The 23,578-nt window shown below is 26.9% G+C and overlaps 4 protein-coding genes across 5 annotated transcripts; 3 read left to right on the plus strand and 1 right to left on the minus strand.

Moving 5' to 3' along the window:
* The first annotated feature begins 1,813 nt into the window (after positions 1–1,813).
* On the plus strand, positions 1,814–4,168 carry LOC129605858 (short-chain dehydrogenase/reductase family 16C member 6). Its single transcript, XM_055515842.1, has 5 exons — positions 1,814–1,839; positions 2,751–2,910; positions 2,976–3,130; positions 3,238–3,598; positions 3,671–4,168. The coding sequence occupies exons 1-5, from the start codon at positions 1,814–1,816 to the stop codon at positions 3,932–3,934; spliced, it is 966 nt and encodes a 321-aa protein (XP_055371817.1). The 3' UTR covers positions 3,935–4,168.
* Positions 4,169–7,283: 3,115 nt separating this feature from the next.
* LOC129605322 (rab3 GTPase-activating protein non-catalytic subunit) lies at positions 7,284–12,020 on the plus strand. 2 transcript variants are annotated; one of them, XM_055515009.1, is made up of 7 exons: positions 7,284–7,523; positions 7,609–9,724; positions 9,785–10,007; positions 10,066–10,181; positions 10,268–11,339; positions 11,394–11,591; positions 11,718–12,020. In XM_055515009.1, exons 1-7 carry the CDS (start codon positions 7,448–7,450, stop codon positions 11,895–11,897), a joined length of 3,981 nt encoding a protein of 1,326 aa, XP_055370984.1. In that variant the 5' UTR covers positions 7,284–7,447; the 3' UTR covers positions 11,898–12,020. The 2 variants fall into 2 exon arrangements, with proteins under 2 accessions (XP_055370984.1, XP_055370994.1); XM_055515019.1 differs by having other exon boundaries at positions 11,394–11,651; positions 11,718–11,852.
* Positions 12,021–12,634: 614 nt separating this feature from the next.
* Positions 12,635–20,291, plus strand: LOC129605454 (WD repeat-containing protein on Y chromosome). The gene is made up of 11 exons (XM_055515234.1): positions 12,635–13,021; positions 13,126–13,234; positions 13,318–13,643; positions 13,814–13,930; positions 14,006–14,724; positions 14,918–15,158; positions 15,220–15,348; positions 15,436–15,595; positions 15,670–15,868; positions 19,434–19,634; positions 19,772–20,291. Exons 1-11 carry the CDS (start codon positions 12,635–12,637, stop codon positions 20,289–20,291), a joined length of 3,108 nt encoding a protein of 1,035 aa, XP_055371209.1.
* Positions 20,292–21,718: 1,427 nt separating this feature from the next.
* LOC129605213 (cAMP-dependent protein kinase type I regulatory subunit) lies at positions 21,719–23,238 on the minus strand. The gene is made up of 2 exons (XM_055514833.1): positions 23,161–23,238; positions 21,719–23,031 (listed from the first exon to the last, which is right to left on the minus strand). Exon 2 carries the CDS (start codon positions 23,011–23,013, stop codon positions 21,871–21,873), a length of 1,143 nt encoding a protein of 380 aa, XP_055370808.1. The 5' UTR covers positions 23,014–23,031; positions 23,161–23,238; the 3' UTR covers positions 21,719–21,870.
* Positions 23,239–23,578: the final 340 nt, after the last annotated feature.

Consider the following 23,578-nt stretch of genomic DNA (forward strand, 5'->3'; position numbering starts at 1 on the left):
ATAAAAACAACGAAAAAAAAAAAACAAATTTTTTTCACGTTAGTGTACCTACATATATAGGCATAATTAACACGTAAAAAATTGACCCAGACCTTATAAAATTTTAATAAAACCATACTTAACTATTTTTAGACTTTAAGACATTTTAAAATGCATAAAAATATTTAAATATCGCATAAGTGTATTTGCAAATTGTATAATAAATATGTACACAATACACGTACATATGTATATATATATGCAATCCGAAGTTCTGTTTGCCGTTGATTTTCTATAATAAATTAATCGATTTTAAGTGAGTCATAGAACCTGTAGTATGTGTTATTGAATAAAAATTATATTGTATATATTCATTTATATATAGATGATATACATAGATAATAAAAGGATGATTTTCTTTAAAATGAAAAACAAATTTTCTTTTGTATTCTAAAAATAATTAAAATCTTAAATGCTTAAAAGTTTAAGAGTTTGAACTTTAAATTAAATACAAAACCATTTTAATTTTATATACGAGTATGAGTATAATTTTGTTGTATTTTAGTTTTACATACTTTATGTGTGCATATAAATTTGAAATATGTTCAATGAACTCAAATTCATGTGAAAAAAAGGTTTAAGCTATTTATTTATAAGGGAGAGCAAAGCAAACCATTTCTGGACAATAACTCAAGATATTTAATTAAATAATAAATATTTTTGTGCCATGCAATTAAATAGTAATTAATATATAATTATATAGTCTTTTAGAAAAGCAGTTGCACATAAATTTCATTCTACTTTAACATATAACTGAACTTAAAAGAAAATGAATTGAAATCTTTAACCCCTTTGTTAATTTAAAACTATAAATTGTTTTATAATTGGATTAATAATAAACTATCTATATAATTTTTCGGTAGAATTCAACTTATACATATATAAAAATAATTGTATTGCAGTTGCTTATTATTTTTCTTTTCAATAGAAGTTTGTATACTGCGCATACATCCATATAACGAAAATATAAAGTTAATAATCTGAACCTACATATACGCTTTATAACCCAACCGTATTCTTGTAACTATACTTATATCGTATTGTATTGCAACTTAATTACAAACATTCGCCTAATGCATGTATAACTGCAAGTTTAAAATTTTTTCAGATGCTCAAACCGCACAATGTGTCACATCAAATGAGTATAATAAAACAATAAAAATTATAAAATTTAAGCCTTAATAATATAGCGTTTTTAAAAGAATCAATTAAAAATTATACATTTGCAATTCAAACGCATTATACAAACATGTACAAATGTATAAACTTTTATTAATTTATTTTTAAAATTTAATCTCATCATAATGAATAAAATTCGCTTTAAAACTGCGAGTTCAAAAATAAAAAGTGCAAATATTTTCATATTTAAAAACTTAACAAAATCAACATAAAGTGAGAAATTCTTTTTTTTTAAATTCTAAATATATTAATTGGTAAATAAATATTTGTATATCTGTATTTAAATGAGAAAACTGGCTAAGTCAATTTAGCTAAAAAAAATTAAGTTATTTTTTTATAATTAGGAAACTCTTCCTTTTTAAAAAATCTACCAAAATATATTTTTAGAAAAATTTTCATTTAAAAGCAAAAAAGGCAACTAAAAATTTGTGCAAAATTCAAATTTTACAAATTTGACTTTTAGTGGAATGGTTCTTAAATCTTTGAATTCAATTCCGACAAAACTAAAAATTCTAATTTAATCGGTTTTGGTATAGACGTGTATATAAGAATAATGTGTTATGTATGTAATCAATATACAAATATGTGTACATAAATGACTTTAAGCCAACCAACTAATGTGTAATTACAAAAATCATGAAAATATTTTAAATAGAACAGAAACCTTTAATAATTATTTTAAATTTTAGGGCTCAAAAAGTAAATGAAGTCAAATAGAAAAATTTAAATTTGCACATACATATGTACATATATTTATATCATCCGAATTCTCGAATCCGAAAAGTTGTTTGCATAGTTCCGTGAAGAAGCAGAGCACTAAATTTGACGACACATTTCAATTATTCATTTAAAATATCAGAAAAATAAAATATAAATTCATTTCACTTAAATGTAAAATTTCACTTATGTAGGTATTTATTCAACTAAAGTCTCTGATTGCGTAAATACATGCAACTTATTTTATACCCATACATTTGCCACTCCGTTTATAATGCTAAGAAATGACGTCTGAGATAGAGATGTCTGATGATAGATGTCTGGCTGTCCGTTCGTCCGTCCGTTAGTCTGATCTTCGCAGAGATAACTCAAAAAACACAAGAGTAGTAAAATTTCGTATAAATTAATGGAGTGATAGGGCGACTGTTTCATTAAAATTTGCCTATAGTTGTATAATTTTTTGCAATAACTGCAATGAAACTTAGTAAATAATATGTTCATATCACTGAAACTACAACGCGTAAATATATTCAAATAAATCATTTTTAATAGAATTGTAATTAAAAATTAAATTCTTGAGGTAACATTAATTTTTTTTTCTTACCGGTAAATTCAATTACACAACAATTAAATGTTTGTTTATAACCACAGTACTAAACATTTTTGCATGTAATGAAAAATTCATTCACGGTCAAAGTCATTGCAAACAAAGAAGTGAGAAATTTACTTGTATAATTATTAAATGCTTATTACTGTTATAAATAACATTAAAAAATATTAAAATAAATTTTTTTTTCAATAATTTTATTTCGCAGACCAGAAAACGATAACATATCGAAAAAACTAGTAAAAATAACAAAAGATACATTCGATTTTGGAATTTTATTCATAAGAGTCTTCCATGAATTATTAATATGGACAATTCAAAAATTATTGCCCATTGATCTCAAGGATGTTAGTAAGGATATTGTTTTAGTAAGTATTTGTTAGATAATTTGAAACATAATTTATAATTTAATGAGAAATATATTAATCTACAGATCACAGGCACTGGACATGGAATTGGACGAGAATTAGCTTTGCAATATGCTGAACTCGGAAGTAAAGTAATATGTATTGATATCAATGAGAAATCAAATAAAGAAACAGTTGATAAAGTAAATTCAATTCGTAAAGGATCTGCTTATTTTTACATGTATTTATGTCTATTATTTTTTTTTATAAAAATGCCTATAATATATAAAATATTGAAACAAATTAAAACTATTTATATATATTTCATATTTATACAAATAATTGCAGTTGTGATGTTACAAATCGTGATGCTGTGTTACAATTAGCTGATAAGATTAAAAATGAAGTAGGCTATGTAACAATTTTGATTAATAATGCTGGTATAATGCCATCACATCCAATAAACCAACATACTGAAAAAGAAATTCGAAAAGTATTTGAAATAAATATTTTATCTCATTTTTGGACGGTCGAAGCATTTTTTCCACATTTTATTCAAGCTGGACGCGGTCATTTAGTAAGTATGTCATCATTGGCCGGTTTGGTTGGACTATCAAATTTAGTGCCATACTGTGCAACCAAATTTGCAGTGCGTGGTATGATGGAAGCTTTAAGTGAAGAAATAAGAGAAGGTCCTCTTAAAGGAAAGGTATAATTTCAGAGTATCATAAATGTATGTACGAGTACATATATATAAAATGCCCCAAAATATTTTTTGTAGATTAACTTTACAACAATTTGCCCGTATATGACTAATACGGGATTATGTAAGAAACCAAAAGTGAAATTTCCATCAATTTTGGGTTTATTGGATCCAAAAGAAGTTGCTAGTGCTGTGATATACTCTCAACGTGCAAATAAAGTAGAAGTTACAATACCAAGTGGTTTACATCCATTTTCAAATTTTTGTCGTGTAATTCCACTTAAATGCAGCATTCTTTTAAAAGATTTTATTGATAGCGGAGTAGAATCAGATTTATCGTGAATTTTATCACGTTTGAAAAAAACAATACTCTCCGACTTTAATTTTAAGTGATTAAAATGCATTTATTACTATTGATTTTTTGATTTGAGTCGGATATACAACATATGTATAAGCAACATAATAACGTAAGATTTATATTATTATGTATGTATATACATTTGTTTTTGTTTGTTAAAATAGTTCTTATTGTAGTAGTATTTACATTTAATAAAAAGTGTAGGATTATAAACATAAGCTCAACATTTTCTTTTTGTTTATCATAATATTGTTAATTCGTACAGTAATTGGATAGACATAATTATATTTATGATACATGAAACTTTAAAATTTGGAAAGTGTAATGAAAGACAGTGACTAAAGAAAGACAGTCGGATGGTAGACAAATTTTTTAAAATAATGTGCAGTTTAAAGAAATCATAAATAATGCAGAACGATCCAAAAATTTAAGCGTTAACTTGTCCCATATGCGTTATATTGGAATAAGTATTACCAATAATGAACATGAAGATAAATTGTAAAATCCTACTGTTTTGATTAATTGAATTTCGAAATTGCCTTTGAAAATTTTAAAATGTATGCGAAAAGGTAAGAAAAAAAAATATTTTTGTTTTTCTTTTTTCTTTTCTTATCCATCAGGTCAAGGTTGAAAAAGTTGATATATGCATCTTCACATCTGCTTTACCAAATACTTATATATTTTGAATTAACAAGTGCAATGTTGAAATGAGCAACATAAATAACGAACTTGAACTAACTTTTGACACAATATACTTATGATGACTAATGATAATGTGAAAATAACAAAAAATAGAAGGTGTTTTACAAATTTTATTTGAGATGGATTTCGTTTTAAAGAAATTTTAAATGCGTAAAATAAATGATAATTATATGATAAAATGCACAGACATTAGTTAAATTTTTTTTCTTCGTTATATTAAAAGTACACAAAATTTGGTAATTAAATCTCCTTTAAATTGACTTATAAACTTCTTGTTATTCCTGCGGTTTAAATCTTTGGAAACGAACTTTAGTTGATCTTCGTTTTGGATCTCTATTTATCGAAAATATATCAGAGGTGAATGCATTTTTCAGTAGAGATCTAACTTTAGTAGAGTTAAGTTTCTTTTTGATTTCCTAAAAAGAAATAGATATTATTTAAAAATAATAAGAATATTTCACATTATATCGGTCAATTATTATATAAGAAGTTCAACCCTTTGGAACAACAATTACAAAATAATAAATATTAACCATATAGTAAAATAATTTAATATAAAAATTACTTACATTAGCTACCGGTTTATAATGTTTATAATAATAATATTTTGAATCTTCAGATGGTAATAGATCAACCAAATTACGTACAGTTGAACCTAAATTTTCAAATGGTAATTCTATATCTTCAGGTTGCATATCGTCCTTTTGAATACTTAGTAATCCAGCACTACGTAATCTTATACGATCTGATAATTTTCCAAATACATTAAATTCATCATTAGATCTAACTGCTCTTTGATGTTCCCCAATGACATCTTTAGATATATCAACCAAATGATCTGCAAAATCGGCAGCGTGTAATCCTAAACCACCGACGAAACCACTTAAATGACGTTTTCTTATAGCTTTAGATAATTCCTTAGCAAAATTTGATATTTCAAAATCTTTAATTTCACGAGTTTCACGATCAAACGAAATAGACTTTTTAAATGCATTAAATATAATGGCGGGAATTCGATAGAAAGGAATCATATCTAAAACTTGCTTTTGACGTCGACGATTTTTATATAATCCAGCTTTACGTTTTTTTTTCTTACAATTTTCTAACTCAGAACAGTTTTCACTATCATTTTCTGTATTATTCCTTTCATCATTTTCATCATCATTTTCATCAACATTTTCATTATAATCTTTTGTAATTTCATTTTTAATTCGGCGCTCATATTCATCATCATTCGGTTTATCATCTGTTTCGGCTTTATTATTTTCACATTTACATGTTTTTTCAGTGTTAATCAAATTAACTAAAATTAAAATACTAAATATTAATATTGTGATGTTATTACATTTCATTTTGAACCTAAATATTAAACTAAATACTGTATGGTTTTATTTCATATATGTAGATATCATAAAAATTTTCAAAAGAATTTAATTTGCCTATTAAGCAAAAAATACTCATTTTGTTTGTTTTCGAACTTCAATTAACAGAAACAAAAAAATTTAAATTATTTCAAAATCTCATTCACTAATTAAAATTATATATTGCTAATGCAGGCTACGGGTGTTAAAAAACGTATTTTTTTTCGAAATTGTTGTTAAACCACGTAAATGGTGTTATTAAATTAGTATTTTTTGATTTTACGTTAAAGAACAAGAGTTAAAAATTTTACGTGATTAAATGTGCAATTTTAACATTATCATTGATTAAGATAGTTATTTTTTTTTTCATTTTAATATAATTTTAAAAAATTTGATTATGCATCACTTTATCCTATAAAGAAGGCAATAATGTTTAGGTATGGGTTGAAAAACACGTAGAGTTCTCAATAAACTTGCACGTGGAAAAATTTAAATATGTACATATTTTCTTTCACCAACCAGCTAGTTATGAAAATATTAAAATTACATTGCAAAACGTTTATAAGCTTTTGGTAAGAAAAGTCTTACAAAATGATAAAAGCAGTGAGTCTTGCAAATTCCCTTAATTCGAATTCGAAATTACATACATATATGTAACTCAAATTCGAATTACATATTCTAAATGCGAGGCTTTACTTACTTAACTAATTACTTTGTTTTGAAATTATAGCTATTTACAAACAGACAAGAGGATATTCATGTTAAAAGGAATAGTAAATTAAAAAAGCGGAAGAAAGAAATTTTCGCAAAGGCAAAAATTTGAATTTGCCTATGTATTACTCATTTACATACATATAGTGGCACACACAAGTATACCTGGCTAAAATGAGTACTCGGTAAAATATATATTTAGTACCGTTATGCATCTTTTACCCTAAAAATTTAAAAATTAAATTTGAAAAAAAAATATAATGTTTTCTTTAATTAAAAAAATTGCTTTAAAATTGTAATGCAAAAAAAAATTTTATAAAATTCATTACTTTTAAATTTATTAACTTTATTAGCTTTTTCAATTTTTAATCACAAAATCTTTAATTACTTTACTATATTTTACTCTATTTTTACTCTACTACATAAATATGTGCTCCCATAATCGGTAAAATTGACATTTTGCACATAACTGTCATCTTGGAATAAAAGAAATTTTTTTCCAACTGGCAATATCGCTAATGTCAGTACTAGTCTTTATTTCTTTTAATAATTACTTTTATCGTATCGTAACTTGCTCTTGTAAAATAAAAACAATCCAATATTTTTGATTTTTTACTTTATCAAAAAGATTTCATTACCTAAATATATATTCATGTATATGAATTATTGATGCAGTATAATTCAAGAAAAAAATACAATACTTTTATTTTATTTTGATAAACAATGTCCTGTGAAGTAAAGATATTCGCCAACATCATTGGGTTGAAAGAGGTGCAGGAACTTTTTGGTTTTTCTCATGGTATGCATACATATGTGCATAAATGTTAAATGTTTATTTTGGTAACATTTGTTTACATTTTAATAATTTTCAATTGTAATTTTAGATGAGAATTGGTTAAAATCTGTGGTTTATTCAGTTTCCCCAACATTAGAAACTATAGTTTTTGCACATGGCTGCAAACTAGTTTTTATGACATTGCAAGACAGTCATTTAAATTACAAATTACCTAGATACATTATAAGTTACAAAGGGGAATTAGAAAATGAGAACGAAATAATTACTTCAATTATATGTCTACCAATCTCTAACAGTTCAAATAATAGGGCTGATTGGACTTGTATTGCAGTTGGTTTGTCGTCTGGATTAGTACAGTTTTATATAGATTCCGGAATCCAAATATTTTCACAAAGATGGCATACAGAAAATGTTCTATTTTTGAAAGCTCAGTCGGATGGTAGATTCTTAGATGAATTACATGTTGGATATTTATCATGTGTTTGCATATTACAAGGTGTTCAATTGTTTAACATTTTAAAAAATATGAAACAAATAGTTTTAATATCATCAAAAATGAATAATTTACAAATTCCTGAAACTGTTCCTTGTCGTAAATGGGAGTATAGACTGAAGGCGGGTGGTTTAATTAATGATGCTGTAGTCGTTGGATCACAAGAATCTTGTGCTTTTGATCATTATTTAGAACAAAGTCTGGAAAAAGGTTTTTACGCTAAATGTAGAAGTGCTCCGACACAAAACTCGCTTGTAGTTGGCATAGGAGTCAAACCATACACCGGATTTTTCTATGCTAAGGAAGGATACGTAACTCCAGACTTTGGAGATGTTGCCAAAGCTGTTGCTACAAAAGTTATCTCCGCTATTCCAAGTTGGATATTTAAGAGTTCAGCTGCCCAGAATAATTCAAAACGATCCAATGAAAATGAATTATCAAATCAACCCGGCGAACCAATGCATTGCCGTTTCGGAATTTGTGATATTCAAAGGGAAGGAATTAATATTTGGTTGGCTCCTGGCAATGAAATTGCAGTTGTAGCTGATAATTTACACAGAGTAATATTAATTGACCTAAATCGTGGCGTTGCTCTTAGAATTTGGAAGGGATATAGAGATGCCCAATGTGGGTTCTTACGAGTTAAAGAAAAATCTCTAAAAAATTCTGATAAATCTAGTAAGAGAAGAGCACTTTTTCTAATTATATACGTACCTAGTATGTCTTGCTTAGAAATATGGGCTTTGCAAAACGGTCCAAGAGTGGCTGCGTTTACCATTAGTAAAAACGGACAGCTTTCTTATAATACACACAGCTTAATGGCCATTAATAGTGGTGTAAAATCAAAGATTAATGATTGTAAATGTGTGTTTATTGATCCTTCCGACGAAACTTTAAAAAGTTTTTCAATACCGTTTCATTGTGCTTTAAGTGAAGGAAATTCAAAAACTGCAAAAGATATACACTTATTACGCAGATTGAAAGTTTTTTTGAGAGCAGATGGAAATGAAGATGATGTGATTTCCGAGATCGAAGCACTCTGCGGAAATCTGCAAACTGATGAGCTTCGCGCTCAATGTTTAGACATATTAACAAAAAGTAAAAAACTTAGAGCTGAAGTATTGCTTGTAGCAGTTAAAACGTTAGAAAAATCTTGTACCACAACAGATGTAGAAAATGATTCGGTGGAGAATAATAACGGAAACACATTGAAAAGAAAGCGTTCCGTTTCGATAAGTTGTAAATCAATGGCGACTCTTTTAAAAAGTTATGAACAATTAGCAGAATTTTATTTAAAAATTAAAAGCTTTCATCCCCACAACGATGAAGAGAGTGCTAAGACAAATTATTCAAAATTAATTTTAAATGAGGTTGATTTGGAAGTAATACAAACTTTACTTGACTTAGGTCAGAAAAATAAGTCAAATTACTCAAATAACTGCAAAGTTAAGTTTGAAGAAATGCAAGGATCTGGTGATTTTCTTGAATTTTTGAATATTTTTTTAGTCGATACGCCACAAGTTTGTTTAAATCCTAAAAAGAGAGAGTTTTATGGTTTTATTGGTGCTGATTTGTTTTCTAAATTTCTTGAGCAAGGTCAAGATTTAAACTGTTATATTCAAAGTATTCAAGATACATTAATTCCAAACGAAGATCTTTTAAATTTAGTTTTACATTATTGGCTCGAAAGGCCCTTCAATTACTTAAAATGGTAGTTAAATGCGATAATAAATTAATTTTTTCTGAAAAATTTAATTTTTTTATGTTATAGTGAAGAAATAATTGAAGACATGGCGCGTCTAGGCATAGCAATACAAATTATCTGTGATAAAGCTGAACCTGTTATCAAATATGAATACAATTTAATTAGTCCCTGGTGGCAAAATGTAAGGGAAGTTCTACTTGAAAGTCCAAGTGCTGCAAGGGGTTTACTAGCGGCTATGGTTTGCAGAAACATATCATTTGCCATACAGAAAAATGAAAAAGTTTATGAGGTAAATTATTTAGAGTCTTAATTACTATTTAAAAATTACAACTAAATATCAAATTTAGGGTGATTATGACGAAGAAGGGGAGGAGCTTTGGGAGCAAGTATCGCAAGAAGCGGCTCAATGGACATTACTAATTGGTAAATTAGATGATATATCAATTCTGGGAGCTATTTTAAGGTAAAGTGAAAAGAATATTTCAAACTTTCCATTATTCCTAAATTTTGGTTGCATATATATGTAAATATACTAACTTTCTTGTATAGTGTACCTGTAATAAGTAATGAGCGGATAATGCCAACTATTCCGTATACAAAGCCAGATTGTAGTCTTAAAGCAATTTTGTGTAATGGAAAAGGGACCGTGTCTGAATTAACTGCGAAATGGTTGGCGAATTCAGGAATTAGTCCTAAACATATATTGGAAACCAAAGAATTTAAAGGAGATTCAAATGTAGCTGAAAAGAATCATCCGGAAAATATTAATGAAGAAGAACTACAATCTAAAGAAACTGAAAAAGATTTGGTCATTACTAATTTAAATATACTAAGACAACATTTTCCGTTTAGTTTAGAATCTGGTATTCTTTTATGTCATCTAAGCTGGGAGTATATGTCTTATTGGAGTAAAAATTTACCCCAATTGGAGTACCTTGAGGCAGGATTAAAATGCTTGAAAACTTTCAAAGAAGAAGATTTTGCATTAAAACATGGCCTGTGTTGTATGATTTGGAATGCACATTTGAAAATCCCCCTAGAAGCTACTAAAAAACTTATCCACAAAGTAGGTAAATTGCCCAAAGAGAAACTTTGCCAGCAAGAAATAGGGATGTCAATGCAAAATGTTACACATTTCTTAGACCTTTGTTTAGAGTTCTTAGAAAATTTTCAGAAGTCACTGTACCATGACAAACGTGAATTAAAATTTGAAGAAATTTTACAAGACGACCAAATTCCTTTAACGTTTTTAGCTTTACAAAAGAATCATGCCATTCTTGAAATATTATTGTTACATATCGAATTATGTAAAGTTTTACATTTAATTTCTTTCTTTTCACTGAAAGTTCAGAAACCTATGACTTTTTTATTTGATCCGATAGCAAATCAAACTTTCTTTGCTGAAATCAATCAAGAGCTCAATTATTCTCTTACCAAAGCCGATTTTGTGTTACAAAAACAAAGGGACGAATTTTTATGTCAAGCAGTTTCAGCCTCAATGGATTTAATTAGAGAAGACCTAGAGCGTTTGTATATTTTAGAACACGTCGAGTTCATGAAAAGGATAGAGGAATTAGCAGAAATGTGGGATCTTGATAAAAGTGTTATTAAAAAACATCAGGTAAACAAACATTCACGGATTTCGGCTAATTAATTTATATTGCTTTAAATGTAGGTTGTGGAAATTTATGCGCACGGTTGGGATGTTTATGCTGAAGAACTTTTGCAAGATATAGCAGATAAAGAATCAATTGGACCATTATTATTAGAAATAGCTGGTCGACGTTTGAATTTATTTGCATCAGATTCATCATCAATATTTTGTCAAGTAGCATCTATTGGACCACAGTTATTAAACTATCTAGATAATTTAGTAAGTGTTGGAAGAGTTTATTACTTTTATGATTAATAAACTTGATTATGTAATTAATGGGTAAATTATTTTGATTTATAAGAAGATGTTCTTATCATTTTGCTAATCTTTTTATTCATTTTTAAGAAAACAGATACGGCAGGCGTTCAGATTACACAAGAAACGCCAGAAGAAATAAAATTGAGTTCTCTTACTACATTAGCTGCTCGAACATTTGAATGTTTATCAACAAAAAAATCAAGATTTGTTCATACTGCTGCACAATTATACGATGCCTGTATATTACTGAACACTGTTTTGAGTTAATATGTATATTAATGTATTTTTGGTTTAAAAAATTTGGTGTTAAAATTTATATGTTAACAATATTTTTTTTTAATTCTATGATATGCACTTGTTAGAAAATTATTAATAAATATTTATACCTAATATCGCAAAATGCTTTAAATTTAATTAAAAATAGATTAAATCAATCAATTATGGTAAAATAACTTTACATTATCCTTATCGGTTATGTATTTGTTTTTATATTTTAAAAGCCTAATTTTAACATGGAATAGTTCTGCGATTTAAAACAAGTTCAAAATGGAAAATAGTTTTTACAATTTTATTACAGAATTAATTGGTAACTTTCTGAGATTCAACTTTTTTAGATAATGATATGTAGGCCTAAATTTACTGCTACAAAGTTAAACAAAAAAACTTTGGAGTACACATTTTAAATGAAAAAAATTCTGGTCTTGCTATAAATCTAAAAAATTTATCTTGAAGATAACTATTCCACTTGATCGATTAACTAATTGAGCTGGTAATTGCCAACACTATACACACACATTTAGCTTTTTTAAATTGTATATAAAAAATTATTTAATTAAGTAGCCTAAACTTATTTAATATAATTTTTTAAAGTTTCTTTTAAAAATTAAAGAAATTGGAACAACTTAAACAATTTTTTAAATTCATAGAAATTAAAAAATAGCATCTAAGCTATTTTCGCATGTAAATAGAAAGCACAACACAAGAAATTTTTTATTTTGATAATTATGTTTAAATTGGATTGTTCCGAATTGCAAAATGAGATTAGAATTCATGAGCGGTTTTCTTATGAACAAATTGAAAAAATTAAGAACCACATAAAAAACCAGCCAGAAAAAACTGTTTCTTATGGCCAGCTTTATGATTTATTTTGTGAAATGGGTTTTATATTAACTGAAGAAGAGTACACGGTTCTGTATCAGAAAATTATTCAGTCACGACAAAATTCGATAACATGGAATGAGTTTTGCGATTTTTTGATTTATTTATTTCAACAAGAAGATTCTTCCGTTCAGAGAGAAACAGTTTCTTTCTTCTCCGAGCCTACTATAAAAAATTCAGAACACAAGACTCCCGTTATTTGCATAAGGACGTTAGATCACATATCAGATGAGGTAGGTCCCACATAATATCTATAAGCGTGTACATAATATTTTATAATAATATAACAGAACTAGTAAAATAACAGAAATATGTACTTGTATTTTCACATAATAAGGGAAATGAGACGAAAGCGGGAGGAGCATGCGTTACGGCAAGTAAGGATGGTCAAATAAATTTTTGGTCTGCTGATTTAGAAGTAAATAAGACAGGTGTATCAAAGAGTCGTATGTAATTTTCTTCATTTTAAATTAAACATCATATTAAAATTTTTATTTAAATTTTTTAAATACGATATGAACTTATTTAGATTATCTCAAAAATACCCCAACATGGGTACTAGATGTTGTAGCTTTAGCTGATATTGACGTAATCTGCATTAGTTCAACAGAAAGAGAATTACGATTTTATGATATTATTGCTACTAATTTTAATTTATGTATGGTAATACGAAATATTCCGTGGGCGATTTGTACAATGTATTATGCATTTTTTCCTAATGGTGACCACTATTCACGTTTAATAATGGGCGACTTAGGCGGTAATGTCAATGTGCTTATTTTTTCTACCCGTTCAAGAGATCTATTTCAAACTAGAGCAGGAACAATAATAATAGAATTTACTTGGGCTGAAATTTTAAAAGTAGAATTTTTAATTAGTCGCAAATATTTATGATGTTTATGTATGTAAATAGCTATTCAAAAACAAGATGTTTTTCCTTTTTCCAGGGCAGATTTACTTTAATTAAAGTGAAAGAATACAAAAAAGTTTTTTTAGAAAATATTCAAAAAGTCTTTTACACGCAGAAGTTCGAAACTTATTATGTTGCAGCTGAAATTCATAAAACTGAAATGACTTCGTCAAGTGGGGGAGTTGTTGCTATTGATAATCGAGACTCGAAATTATTATTTAAAACTCCTCTGGTAAATTATTCGTTTTGTAGTTTTGAATGTACATAAATATATTGTAACCTTAAGTTCATAATAATTTATTTGAAGGGGGTTACATCATTTGCTTTAGATGAAAATAGTCGAATTTTAGCAACTGGAGGGCCAGATACCTTTTTACGTTTGTGGGATATTTTTCTTCCTGAAAAAGCCGCAGCTACTTTATCAGGTCACCATGCTGGAATATGTTTTATATTTATACAATCAAAAGAAAAAAAAATATATTCTATTGATGTTGAAAAAATTATAAAAGTTTGGCATTTAATAGATCAAAATTTATTGCATACTTTTGTGAATCTCATACATATAACTGGATCAGAGTCAACTCTGGCATATGCCTACAATAGCAGTGAACGTAAATTACTTATTGCCGGCAGAAAAATAATAACTTTAAAATGCTACCCTGAACTTAAATTCAATTTAACGACGGATGGCAGTAGTCACGCTGGATTTGTTTCTGTTGTGCTATATAATAAATTGTTTAAAAATATCGTTACATGTGGCTTTGATAGTAACATTATTGTTTGGAATTTATGGAAAGGAACACCTGATCTTATTTTAAAAAAATGCCATTCCATTAAACAATATGGTAATGTTATAGATATTCCTATAACAGCAGCTTGTTTTGGGTGTCCTTTGGAAAAATTCTTGTTAACTGGTGCAAAAAATGGTTCTTTAAAAATTTGGAATTATACAATTGGGGTTTGCATAAGGAATATGTGCATTGAAAACGGTTTTGATGTTATATCTGTAATTTGGATCCCCGACAGGTAATTCGATGTTTTTGTCTATGTATGTATTTCTATGTTAATATATATGTATTTACATATGTATGTACTTATTTAAGTATTTAGTATTACTTTAGACTTCACAAAATATATTTTTTTACTTTTTTTCTTACTCCCAAAAATATGAAATTTTTTCTATTTCTTGTTCCAAATAAGTTGTGAATAACCGTTTTAGGATTTTGGTAAGTGATCGAAATCATATCATAACTGAGTTTAGTGATGTTGAAGGGGAAGAATGTTTAGTAGAACCAAAATCATGGTCTCAATTACATAATGGAAGTGTATCAGCAGCAGCATATAAGCCTGGTGAAATTCTGGTAACTGGAGCGTGTTCTGGAGAGATAATATTATGGAGAATCCATAACAGACACCCATACCGTAAATATTTGTTGGGAAAACCAACCGAATTTGTCCAAGTAAGTAGGACAAATTTTTTCTAAATGAAAACTAAAATCATTGAAACCAATTGAAATTTAGATTACTTTCGACAAAAACATTAGAAAGAAAAAGAACGAAAAACATGAGAAACCAAAAATGGCTATTAAAGCAGCTCTTTTAAAAAAAAAATCTATTTCGTATAACACGCAAGTTTCATTAAATGGATCAGTAGATTTTATAGAAACAGGACGAAAAACCTATTCAGCTGATAATAATTATAATAATTTCACTAAAGCTTCAATATTTTTGAAAAAGAGATCTGAATACCAGAAAAAAGAAAAATTGAGTGAAGTTCTATCAAATCCAACAATGATATTAGACCAAAATATATTAAAAGATGATGAAACAATTCAACTTCAAATATCTGTTCAAAGTATCATAATTTTATGTACACGACCACAAAGAAAAGATTATGGTAGAGATTTATTAATTCATAAAAATCCTTCGAACTTTAATGTTACTTTAATGAACTTTAATGTTTTTTTAAAGGAAGTATTTTGGTTGCACTGAAAAATGGATACATTCAAGTATATTCAAGTCATCAATTAGGCGGATATATAAAAGAATATAATGCTATACATAAGACAAATGATTATGTGATGTGTATGAAAACAGATCGAAAAGAACAATTTTTGTTCACTGGAACAGCTTTTGGTTACATCAAAACCTGGCTAATTGAAAATTACTGGTGTGTAAATTTTATAGATAATCATTAAGTTTTTTAAAAATTTTTAATTAAATTCATTACAAATTCATTTAAATAGATAGCCTTAAAAAAACGGAGAGTGTATTATATGAAATTGATTAATATGCTTATGTACATCTTGCTTGTATCACTTATTTAGTTCAATAATTTTTCATATCTACTAAGCTGTATAGTATAGATATTTTTTCAGCACTATCCAGAATATGTAGTTAAAATTAAAATTAATATGTATACATGTAAATTCTAAATATATTGCAATTATATGCGTTATGTATAAAATTTTAATTAAAAAAGGACCTATAATATTTGCTATGGAAATTGTTCAAGGAATTATTCCTAGAATTTTTTGTAATTTTATGCAAACCACCCTGTTTTATTTTCCTTTTTTGAATCACTTTATTGTATTTCAAACTCAAATTTATTTTCTTTTAAAAATATCATTACTTCTTTTTATTTTATTCCATTTTGCAAAAATTTATTTTATGAGGCAAGTTAATTATGAGGGCATTCATTATACAAGTGATGACATATTAAGAAAAACTGATTTATTATACTGGCGTGTTGAAATTTTCACCACATGAATAATTATAATTAATTAAGAAATTAAGAACTTTGAACTGCCGATAAAAGTTTATTAATTTTTATTTTTGTATTTATGCCTCGGCTCTATTTTAATAGTGTTATTTAAAGTTTTATTATATATTTCATTGTTTTTGTTTCATATACTTCTTACATTTCACCTAGTTGTTAAGTATAAAAGGATGCATTGCAATATTATGAAATTTATTGACGTGTTTCTGGTATTAATAGCAACAATTATGAAAAAGAAAAAATTTTAAACTCCTGCGTTCGTTCAGTTTTAATAGGAAAATCCAGAAATAAAATAAGGTTCATGTTTTTATAAAATTCTGTAGACTTCAATTTATGTTTTATGAGTTTATAAAAAAAAATTACTAAAAATAATTTCAATAAAAAAAAAATCTATACGGAAATCTCTATTCTTTTCAAATAGCTATATATTTTAATGTTCATAAGTGCGTAAGAGCGTAAAATTAATTGATTAAACTTAAAAAAGCTCATTGAATCCTTTGTTCTGCGAATTTATGTACATATACATATATAGTTATATGTATATAAATAATTGCATATATATAATTACTGATATATGTATACATGTATAAATAATTAGGTTTATGTTATATTGACTTTGTAATGTAGTATACAATTATGTTAATAATACGTACATATATTATTTTTCATACAAATATATCTTATTATTTCTAAAATAAAAAATTTTCCATTATGTTCTCTTAATTCTTATATAATATAGCTTTATGAATAAAACAAAAAAAATTCAATCAGCATTAAAAAATTTTATTAACGTTTATAACAAACAGTAATAAATTTTAGTTTACATATATGCAATAGCTGAATTAATTGTATGTATATGTAATTAATATATCGTCGGTTAAAAAGCGAAAGCATTAAGCCAGGAAACTGTGTTTTGAGTAAAGTCAATTTGAAAAAATCGTAAAATTGTAAAACTAAATCAATTAGTGCAATGAGATTGCTCTCTTTAATTTCTGGATTTATAAACTATATTCTGGATTTGCATGATTTTTTGCCACAACAAAGATTATATTATTCTGATTTAATTCATCTATGAAATCCGAATTCTCAAAAAATGCGACGATATATAATTGAGACAGGTGTTACGAGTATGTCGATTAAAAATTAGCTTACATAAGAAAGAGGAAGTCTTCACATAATAGTGTTGTAATTTTTTTCGAATTTTATAATAAATTTTTTAACAATTAACAATATTTTTAATATTACTTCAGAAAAATGGAAGATTCAGCCTATAGCTTAAAGTTTTTTTGAGTTAATATAATATGTTCTTCTGGTTCTAGTATAATTTTATAATTTATTATAAGCGATAATTATTAAGCTATAAAATTGACATTTTTGCATAAAATTAAAAAGGTGAGAACCTGTCTCTGTATATTCATAAGTCCCATTTTTTTTACTTATGTCGCTATACAGCAAATGAGCGATATATATATAAAATTTAATGTATCCTATAATTAAATGGGATAAATTAATATACAATTTGTTTTTTTTTTCATTTAAACTTATTTTCTACAAAATATAACAAATGTTTTCCTTTATATTATTATAAAAAATTACAATGAAAATAATGTTAAAGTAAATTTATTTTGAGTAGCATGATAAAAATAAATTGTGTAACGGTATGCACAGTTAAAGGAAAAAAAAATTATGGGAAATAAGGGATTTAAGAGCAGATAATGTTTTCATTATTATTAAAACAGAAAAAAAAAATATTAAACAAAGTTATAAAATATTAAAGTCACGACAATTTATCGATTTTAATTTTTTTTTTTTTTTAATAACAAAAGACAGAAGAGACAAATTTGATTTTGTAATATCCCCGCAAATTATAATTTTTTACTTTTAAGTTTTTGTGGGACTTTTGGATATTTTGCTAGAAAAAAAAAAACATAAATAAATAAATTTTAGTTTTATCTTACAAATGGCAACAAGTAAACTCTGAGAAATGCAAACTTTTATTTTTAGTATATTGAGTAAAGGGTAATTTTACTCAAAATACTCAAAATAATGGTGCAGTAAAGGGTAAATTGCAGATTTTTGTGAAAAGAAATTTATAAGAGTAGATTATATGTGTAAAATTATGTTCCACACATATTTTCTACAATTAGTTTAGATAAATAGACCAATAAAATCGTCATTGCAAAATAATTCTTTAAGTAATTAACATGTTTTCAGTTAGTCATTCTAACATAAGAGAAACAATGATTACAGGTAAAGATGAGAAGGTTTTTCTTAAAATAATTTAAAAAAAATATTTGAGTTGAATATTTCTACATCCTTACATACGATAGAAAATTGTATTCCACTTTCTCTCCGCACATATAAGGGCGCCTTTAAAGTCGTGATAATGAAAGTTTATTTAAGAATTTGAATAACTTTCAAATTATATATTTATTACCGTTATGTCAGTACAGGTTAGAAGAACTTTTTTTAAATTCGTTATTTTAAAATTCCTCTTCATAAAAAAATATTCGTTATAGTATCATTTTGGCTATTTGGACTTAAACTATAAACTTCAGACTTAACTATAAGAGAAAACGCTTCCCACGCAATAGTTAGTAACTGGTTAATAAGTTAACTAGTTTGAATTAGATTCCACTTTAAATTCTGGTTGGTGCGAATAATTTCAAGAGAAAATCATGTATATTAAATTTTATAAGGAAAATATTAAACTTTAATTCGGAATTAGTTCCAATCTAAAAGATATTAAAAAATACTTATTATTTTCCTTTCCTAATAAAAATCATACCCCCTTGGTATTATTAAAGGACCCGTATCTCCATACTTAACATAATTTTTTTGTTTAATTTTTTGCAGTCGATACTTTTTGACTACGTTAATTCCTAACTTGTTTTACATTTCTATTTTTTGAAGAGAAAAATTTCAAAATTTTTTAATTTTATTTTATATTTTATAGTGTACCGAAAGCAGAGCATAAAAAAATATGTATGCCTCTCTTACGTTTACAATTTATTTTTATGCGTGAAGATCGAGTGCTTGGACGTGCTAAAAGAATTATACGAAATCAGCCGGAACCTATACTATTGAATTCTTATAAAGCACATACATGTTCAATTACATCAATTGAATACATTGAAAAAACTAAAATATTAGTTAGGTGAGTTTATTTAATTTTGAATTTGAAAAATATTTTTTAAATATGTTTTAACTTTTAAACAAAGTAGAAGAAATATTTGTATCTTTCCAAAACCTAATAAATTTTAAATATTTTTATACACGAATAAATCATTTTAGTGGAAGCCACGATTATTCGTGTCGCTTGTGGACGCTTGGTGGTCGATATTTAGGTACATTAGGCGGCTGGTTTAACTTAAACAAAATCCTATCTACACAGCCAATAATTAATGAAGAAGGTAATTTTCGAATACCACCAGATATAAAGAGGGTTGCTAGTTCTACAACTTTAAAAGTTTTATCGGGAAAATATGATGATCAATTAGAGAAATTAACGCAAAAAGATATAAAAATGGAAAATATTGCTGCAACGTCAACACAAAAATCTTTTCCATTTAACAAAAATTTTGGAAAGCCGCTAACTGAACCCTTATTGGGCAAGCATTTTAAACTTGATATAGATGGAAAAGTATTCCAAGCACCAATTCTTGATTCATCATTACCCCATATTCCAGTTTGGGAACATTTAGAAATAGCAGAAACTGTTGATATTGAAAGACCTCCAACACCAGAAATTTTGAAAAAAGCTAAAAATCTAGATTATATGGATTATTGTTGCACTGATCAAAAAAAGGAGTAATAATTTAGTGAAAAAAAAATTAAATAACATTAAAAAAAATATAAATATATAGATCTATATACATGAAAATTAAAATTGAAATTAGTTCTATTAGATTGTATTTATTTATAATTATTTTTGAAAAATTTAATTCCATTTATATATTAGGATTATAAAAATTGAATTGATACACCCATGTAATCAATAGTTGTAAATTATTTTTAATACGTCCATGTTTTTTGCATTGTTGAATTTAAAACTTCGTAATAAAAAATTAAACCTTAGCTGAATTTTTTGAATTAATTGAAGGAAAATGTCCTTTAGTTTCGTTTCACACACCACCATCAAAGATAAAACGAAAATCAGATTTTCTTGAGTATGTTCGTAATACACGGAATATTCATACATACTTAAATAATATATGAACGGATGTAAATTGGCATCTGCAAGGTGTTTTTATTTAGATATAAAATAAATTTTTCTTCAACATATTCAAAAGTTAGAATGCCATTTCGGAATAATAAATTCACAAAACGTGCTTTCGTGAATAATGATCTAAAATCAATTTTGAATTGCGACTCTGCTTAGAAAAATTGAATTTATGAAATAAGAGTGTTGAATGGTCTCGTATTTGTAGCACTGATATCATTATTAAGATGTGTATGCATGATGTACTTACCTACATATGAAATACCATGTTTTTATAAATAACATATATGTATAGATATCTGAAATTTTTAAAAACTGTTAAATAAAAGTAATAACTGATAAAAAATAGACAAACGGATCGAAAAGTTTGGCGAAGATTTTTTCATATTCAACATATGATTGGCGATCAGAACCCAAAAACATATTTTTGTCAGTTGCTGAAAGTATATTCCTCATGTTTTCAAAAAAATAATTCCCTCTTTTCTATAGTTTGTATTAAAAATCTGACAAAACTGCCTTAGCGCTAATGTTGATTCAAAAAGGATAAACTCAATAGACAATTATTATTATTTAAATGGTATTGTAAATATTTCTTTAAATATTAAATAAGCGGAAATGTATAAAGAGCAATAGTACCAAAAGATAAAGAATTTTAAAATAGCGAGCAATATATTGGATGCTAGGACAGGAAAATTCTTTGGGGAAAACTTTAATTGCAGTAGACTTCATATCAAAATTCAAATGGATTTAAAAAATCATATCGCTTTTTTAGCAATTTTATAACTAATTTAAACTAAAATTAAGTATACATAGATCACATTCATTATTATGATTGTACATTATAAATTTCGGAATTTACTTCTCTTAAATAGTGAGCTTTTGCAAACTATATATTTGTTATAATATTACATATTTTAGTTTATTTTAATAAATCAAACTTTTTTTAATTAAAAAACATATTAAGTTCGAAAATAACACATATGTAAAATTCCGGAGAAATGCTAAAAAAAAAACGAAAATACATTTTGGGATTAAACATATATGTATATTCACTTTCATTTTGTATACTATATTTTATACACAAATATTTATATATTAGAATAATTTTTAAGAACTAAATAAATAAATGAAATAAAACAATGTAATAAAAAATACAATTTTTTAATTACTTCTAAACGGATAAAGATACGAAACTGTTGTACTGTGTAATGTTGCGCTTTAAAATATCTGCACATGGACCAAGAACACGTTCGAATCTTGATCGGTCCAATTTGACACATTTTAGTGATCCCCTTGCAACAACTGTTGCTGCTCTCGGTCTATATAACAATAGTGCTATTTCACCAAAATAATCACCGGGACCAAGACGTCCAACTTCGTCTGCTGGTTCATTTTCATGGTCCCCTATCCTTTGTAAGACAACAGCACATCCTTCAACAATAATATAAAAATCGTCACCTGGTTCACCCTGTTTCACAATTGTTTCTCCATCCTCAAAACTGCAAGGCTCCAAAGCATCCGCTACAGTTAACCTTTCCCACCTGTCGAGACTTTCCAATATTGAAACTCGTGATAGAAATTCTTCATAAAGTTTGCGTTTTCTAATTGTTGATCCCATAAGAATACGTCGATATGAATCACGATCTATTCCCCATAATTTGACATCTGTTTTAGCTTTTACTGTTGCTGCTCTTGGTGTCCCATAAATAAGAGCTAATTCACCAAAGCTACCAGCTTCACCAATAGTTGTTACTAATTCTGAATTAACGAAGACTTCTACTTCACCTTGATCTATTACATAAAAATTATCCCCTTCATCACCTTGACGAATAATGAATTCCCCACTTAAACAGTTCACTGGAAACATTGCGTCGAATATATCTGAATGTTCACTTTCATCTAAATGAGAAAATAAAACATTTTTTGCTATTGCCTTTTGCAATGCAGCCATTGTTTTATAATCTTTTGGAACAACTTTTTTGACATAGCTAGTCGCATCTTCTTCTGTTACTGGCTCTGCTGATATTCCACCTCTCCGACGAACGGATGGTGCAGTTTGTTGAGGCATTGGACTTAAATCGTCATAATCATCTGGGCTAGTTATTTGTTTAGTTGAGTCAGATTTGACTTGCTCTTTTTCTAGCTTTTGATAATGCTGTCTCAAAAATGCAATTGGGTTTTCAGGACGACTTACACATAAAGCAACAATTGAATCTTTCAATATTCTTTGAATACTATGCGATGCAATATAAGATTCACATTCACGAAGACTTTCCTCCTCTTCATTTAACATTGACGCCATGTTAGTGGACATTTCAATAATTCTCTCCAACTTGAAAAATAATATTTTTAAATTTTACAAACGCAAAAAATTAAAAGAATTTTTAATGAACTTATTTTAACAAATGTTCACTTAACATTCAATAAAGTATAGAGTACACAATTGAATATTTTTTTTTACCTTGGTTTTGTTACGCAGAAGCACTGCAATATTAAATTTTCGTGCTAAATATCTGCCACAATATCAGCTGTCATTCTAATTAGAGTTGTCATAGAATTTCGAAAAGTGCAAAAATGATTATTTCATTCAGCGTTCACACATAAAAATTGTGCTCGTTTAGCATAGCTGTTAATAAATTTTGATTGTTAACTTCTTTCAACAATGGTTGTACTTATTTTCTGTTTGATGATATTTGTTTTAAAACTTTCTTGCTCTTCATTAAATTCTTCAAACTATTTTATATACATACCTATAAAATAATTAAATTTTTGATATAAATTGTTTTTGTCTATTTTTCTTCAACTGTATTTTCTTTAACCTAAATACACTGTTTTTTTGTTAAAGCGTAAATTTTTATTATTTGTACTAAAATTTTCGG

Source organism: Condylostylus longicornis, unplaced genomic scaffold (genome assembly GCF_029603195.1).
Source record: "Condylostylus longicornis isolate FDR11 unplaced genomic scaffold, ASM2960319v2 ptg000002l, whole genome shotgun sequence".
NCBI classification, from domain to species: domain Eukaryota; kingdom Metazoa; phylum Arthropoda; class Insecta; order Diptera; family Dolichopodidae; genus Condylostylus; species Condylostylus longicornis.

What these genes read in the sequence shown, in the direction of transcription:
- LOC129605858 (XM_055515842.1), top strand. Translation starts at nt 1,814, where the DNA reads ATGACTTTAAGCCAACCAACTAATGT. An exon ending in GGATCTGCTTATTTTTACAT is followed by an intron (nt 3,131 to 3,237) that starts GTATTTATGTCT and finishes AAATAATTGCAG; the next exon opens with TTGTGATGTTACAAATCGTG. An exon ending in AAGGTCCTCTTAAAGGAAAG is followed by an intron (nt 3,599 to 3,670) that starts GTATAATTTCAG and finishes TATTTTTTGTAG; the next exon opens with ATTAACTTTACAACAATTTG.
- LOC129605322 (XM_055515009.1), top strand. Translation starts at nt 7,448, where the DNA reads ATGTCCTGTGAAGTAAAGATATTCGCCAACATCATTGGGTTGAAAGAG. An exon ending in ACTTTTTGGTTTTTCTCATG is followed by an intron (nt 7,524 to 7,608) that starts GTATGCATACAT and finishes TTGTAATTTTAG; the next exon opens with ATGAGAATTGGTTAAAATCT. An exon ending in AAAATGAAAAAGTTTATGAG is followed by an intron (nt 10,008 to 10,065) that starts GTAAATTATTTA and finishes TATCAAATTTAG; the next exon opens with GGTGATTATGACGAAGAAGG.
- LOC129605213 (XM_055514833.1), bottom strand. Translation starts at nt 23,013, where the DNA reads ATGTCCACTAACATGGCGTCAATGTTAAATGAAGAGGAGGAAAGTCTT.
- LOC129605454 (XM_055515234.1), top strand. Translation starts at nt 12,635, where the DNA reads ATGTTTAAATTGGATTGTTCCGAATTGCAAAATGAGATTAGAATTCAT. An exon ending in TAGATCACATATCAGATGAG is followed by an intron (nt 13,022 to 13,125) that starts GTAGGTCCCACA and finishes TCACATAATAAG; the next exon opens with GGAAATGAGACGAAAGCGGG. An exon ending in ACCACAAAGAAAAGATTATG is followed by an intron (nt 15,596 to 15,669) that starts GTAGAGATTTAT and finishes GTTTTTTTAAAG; the next exon opens with GAAGTATTTTGGTTGCACTG.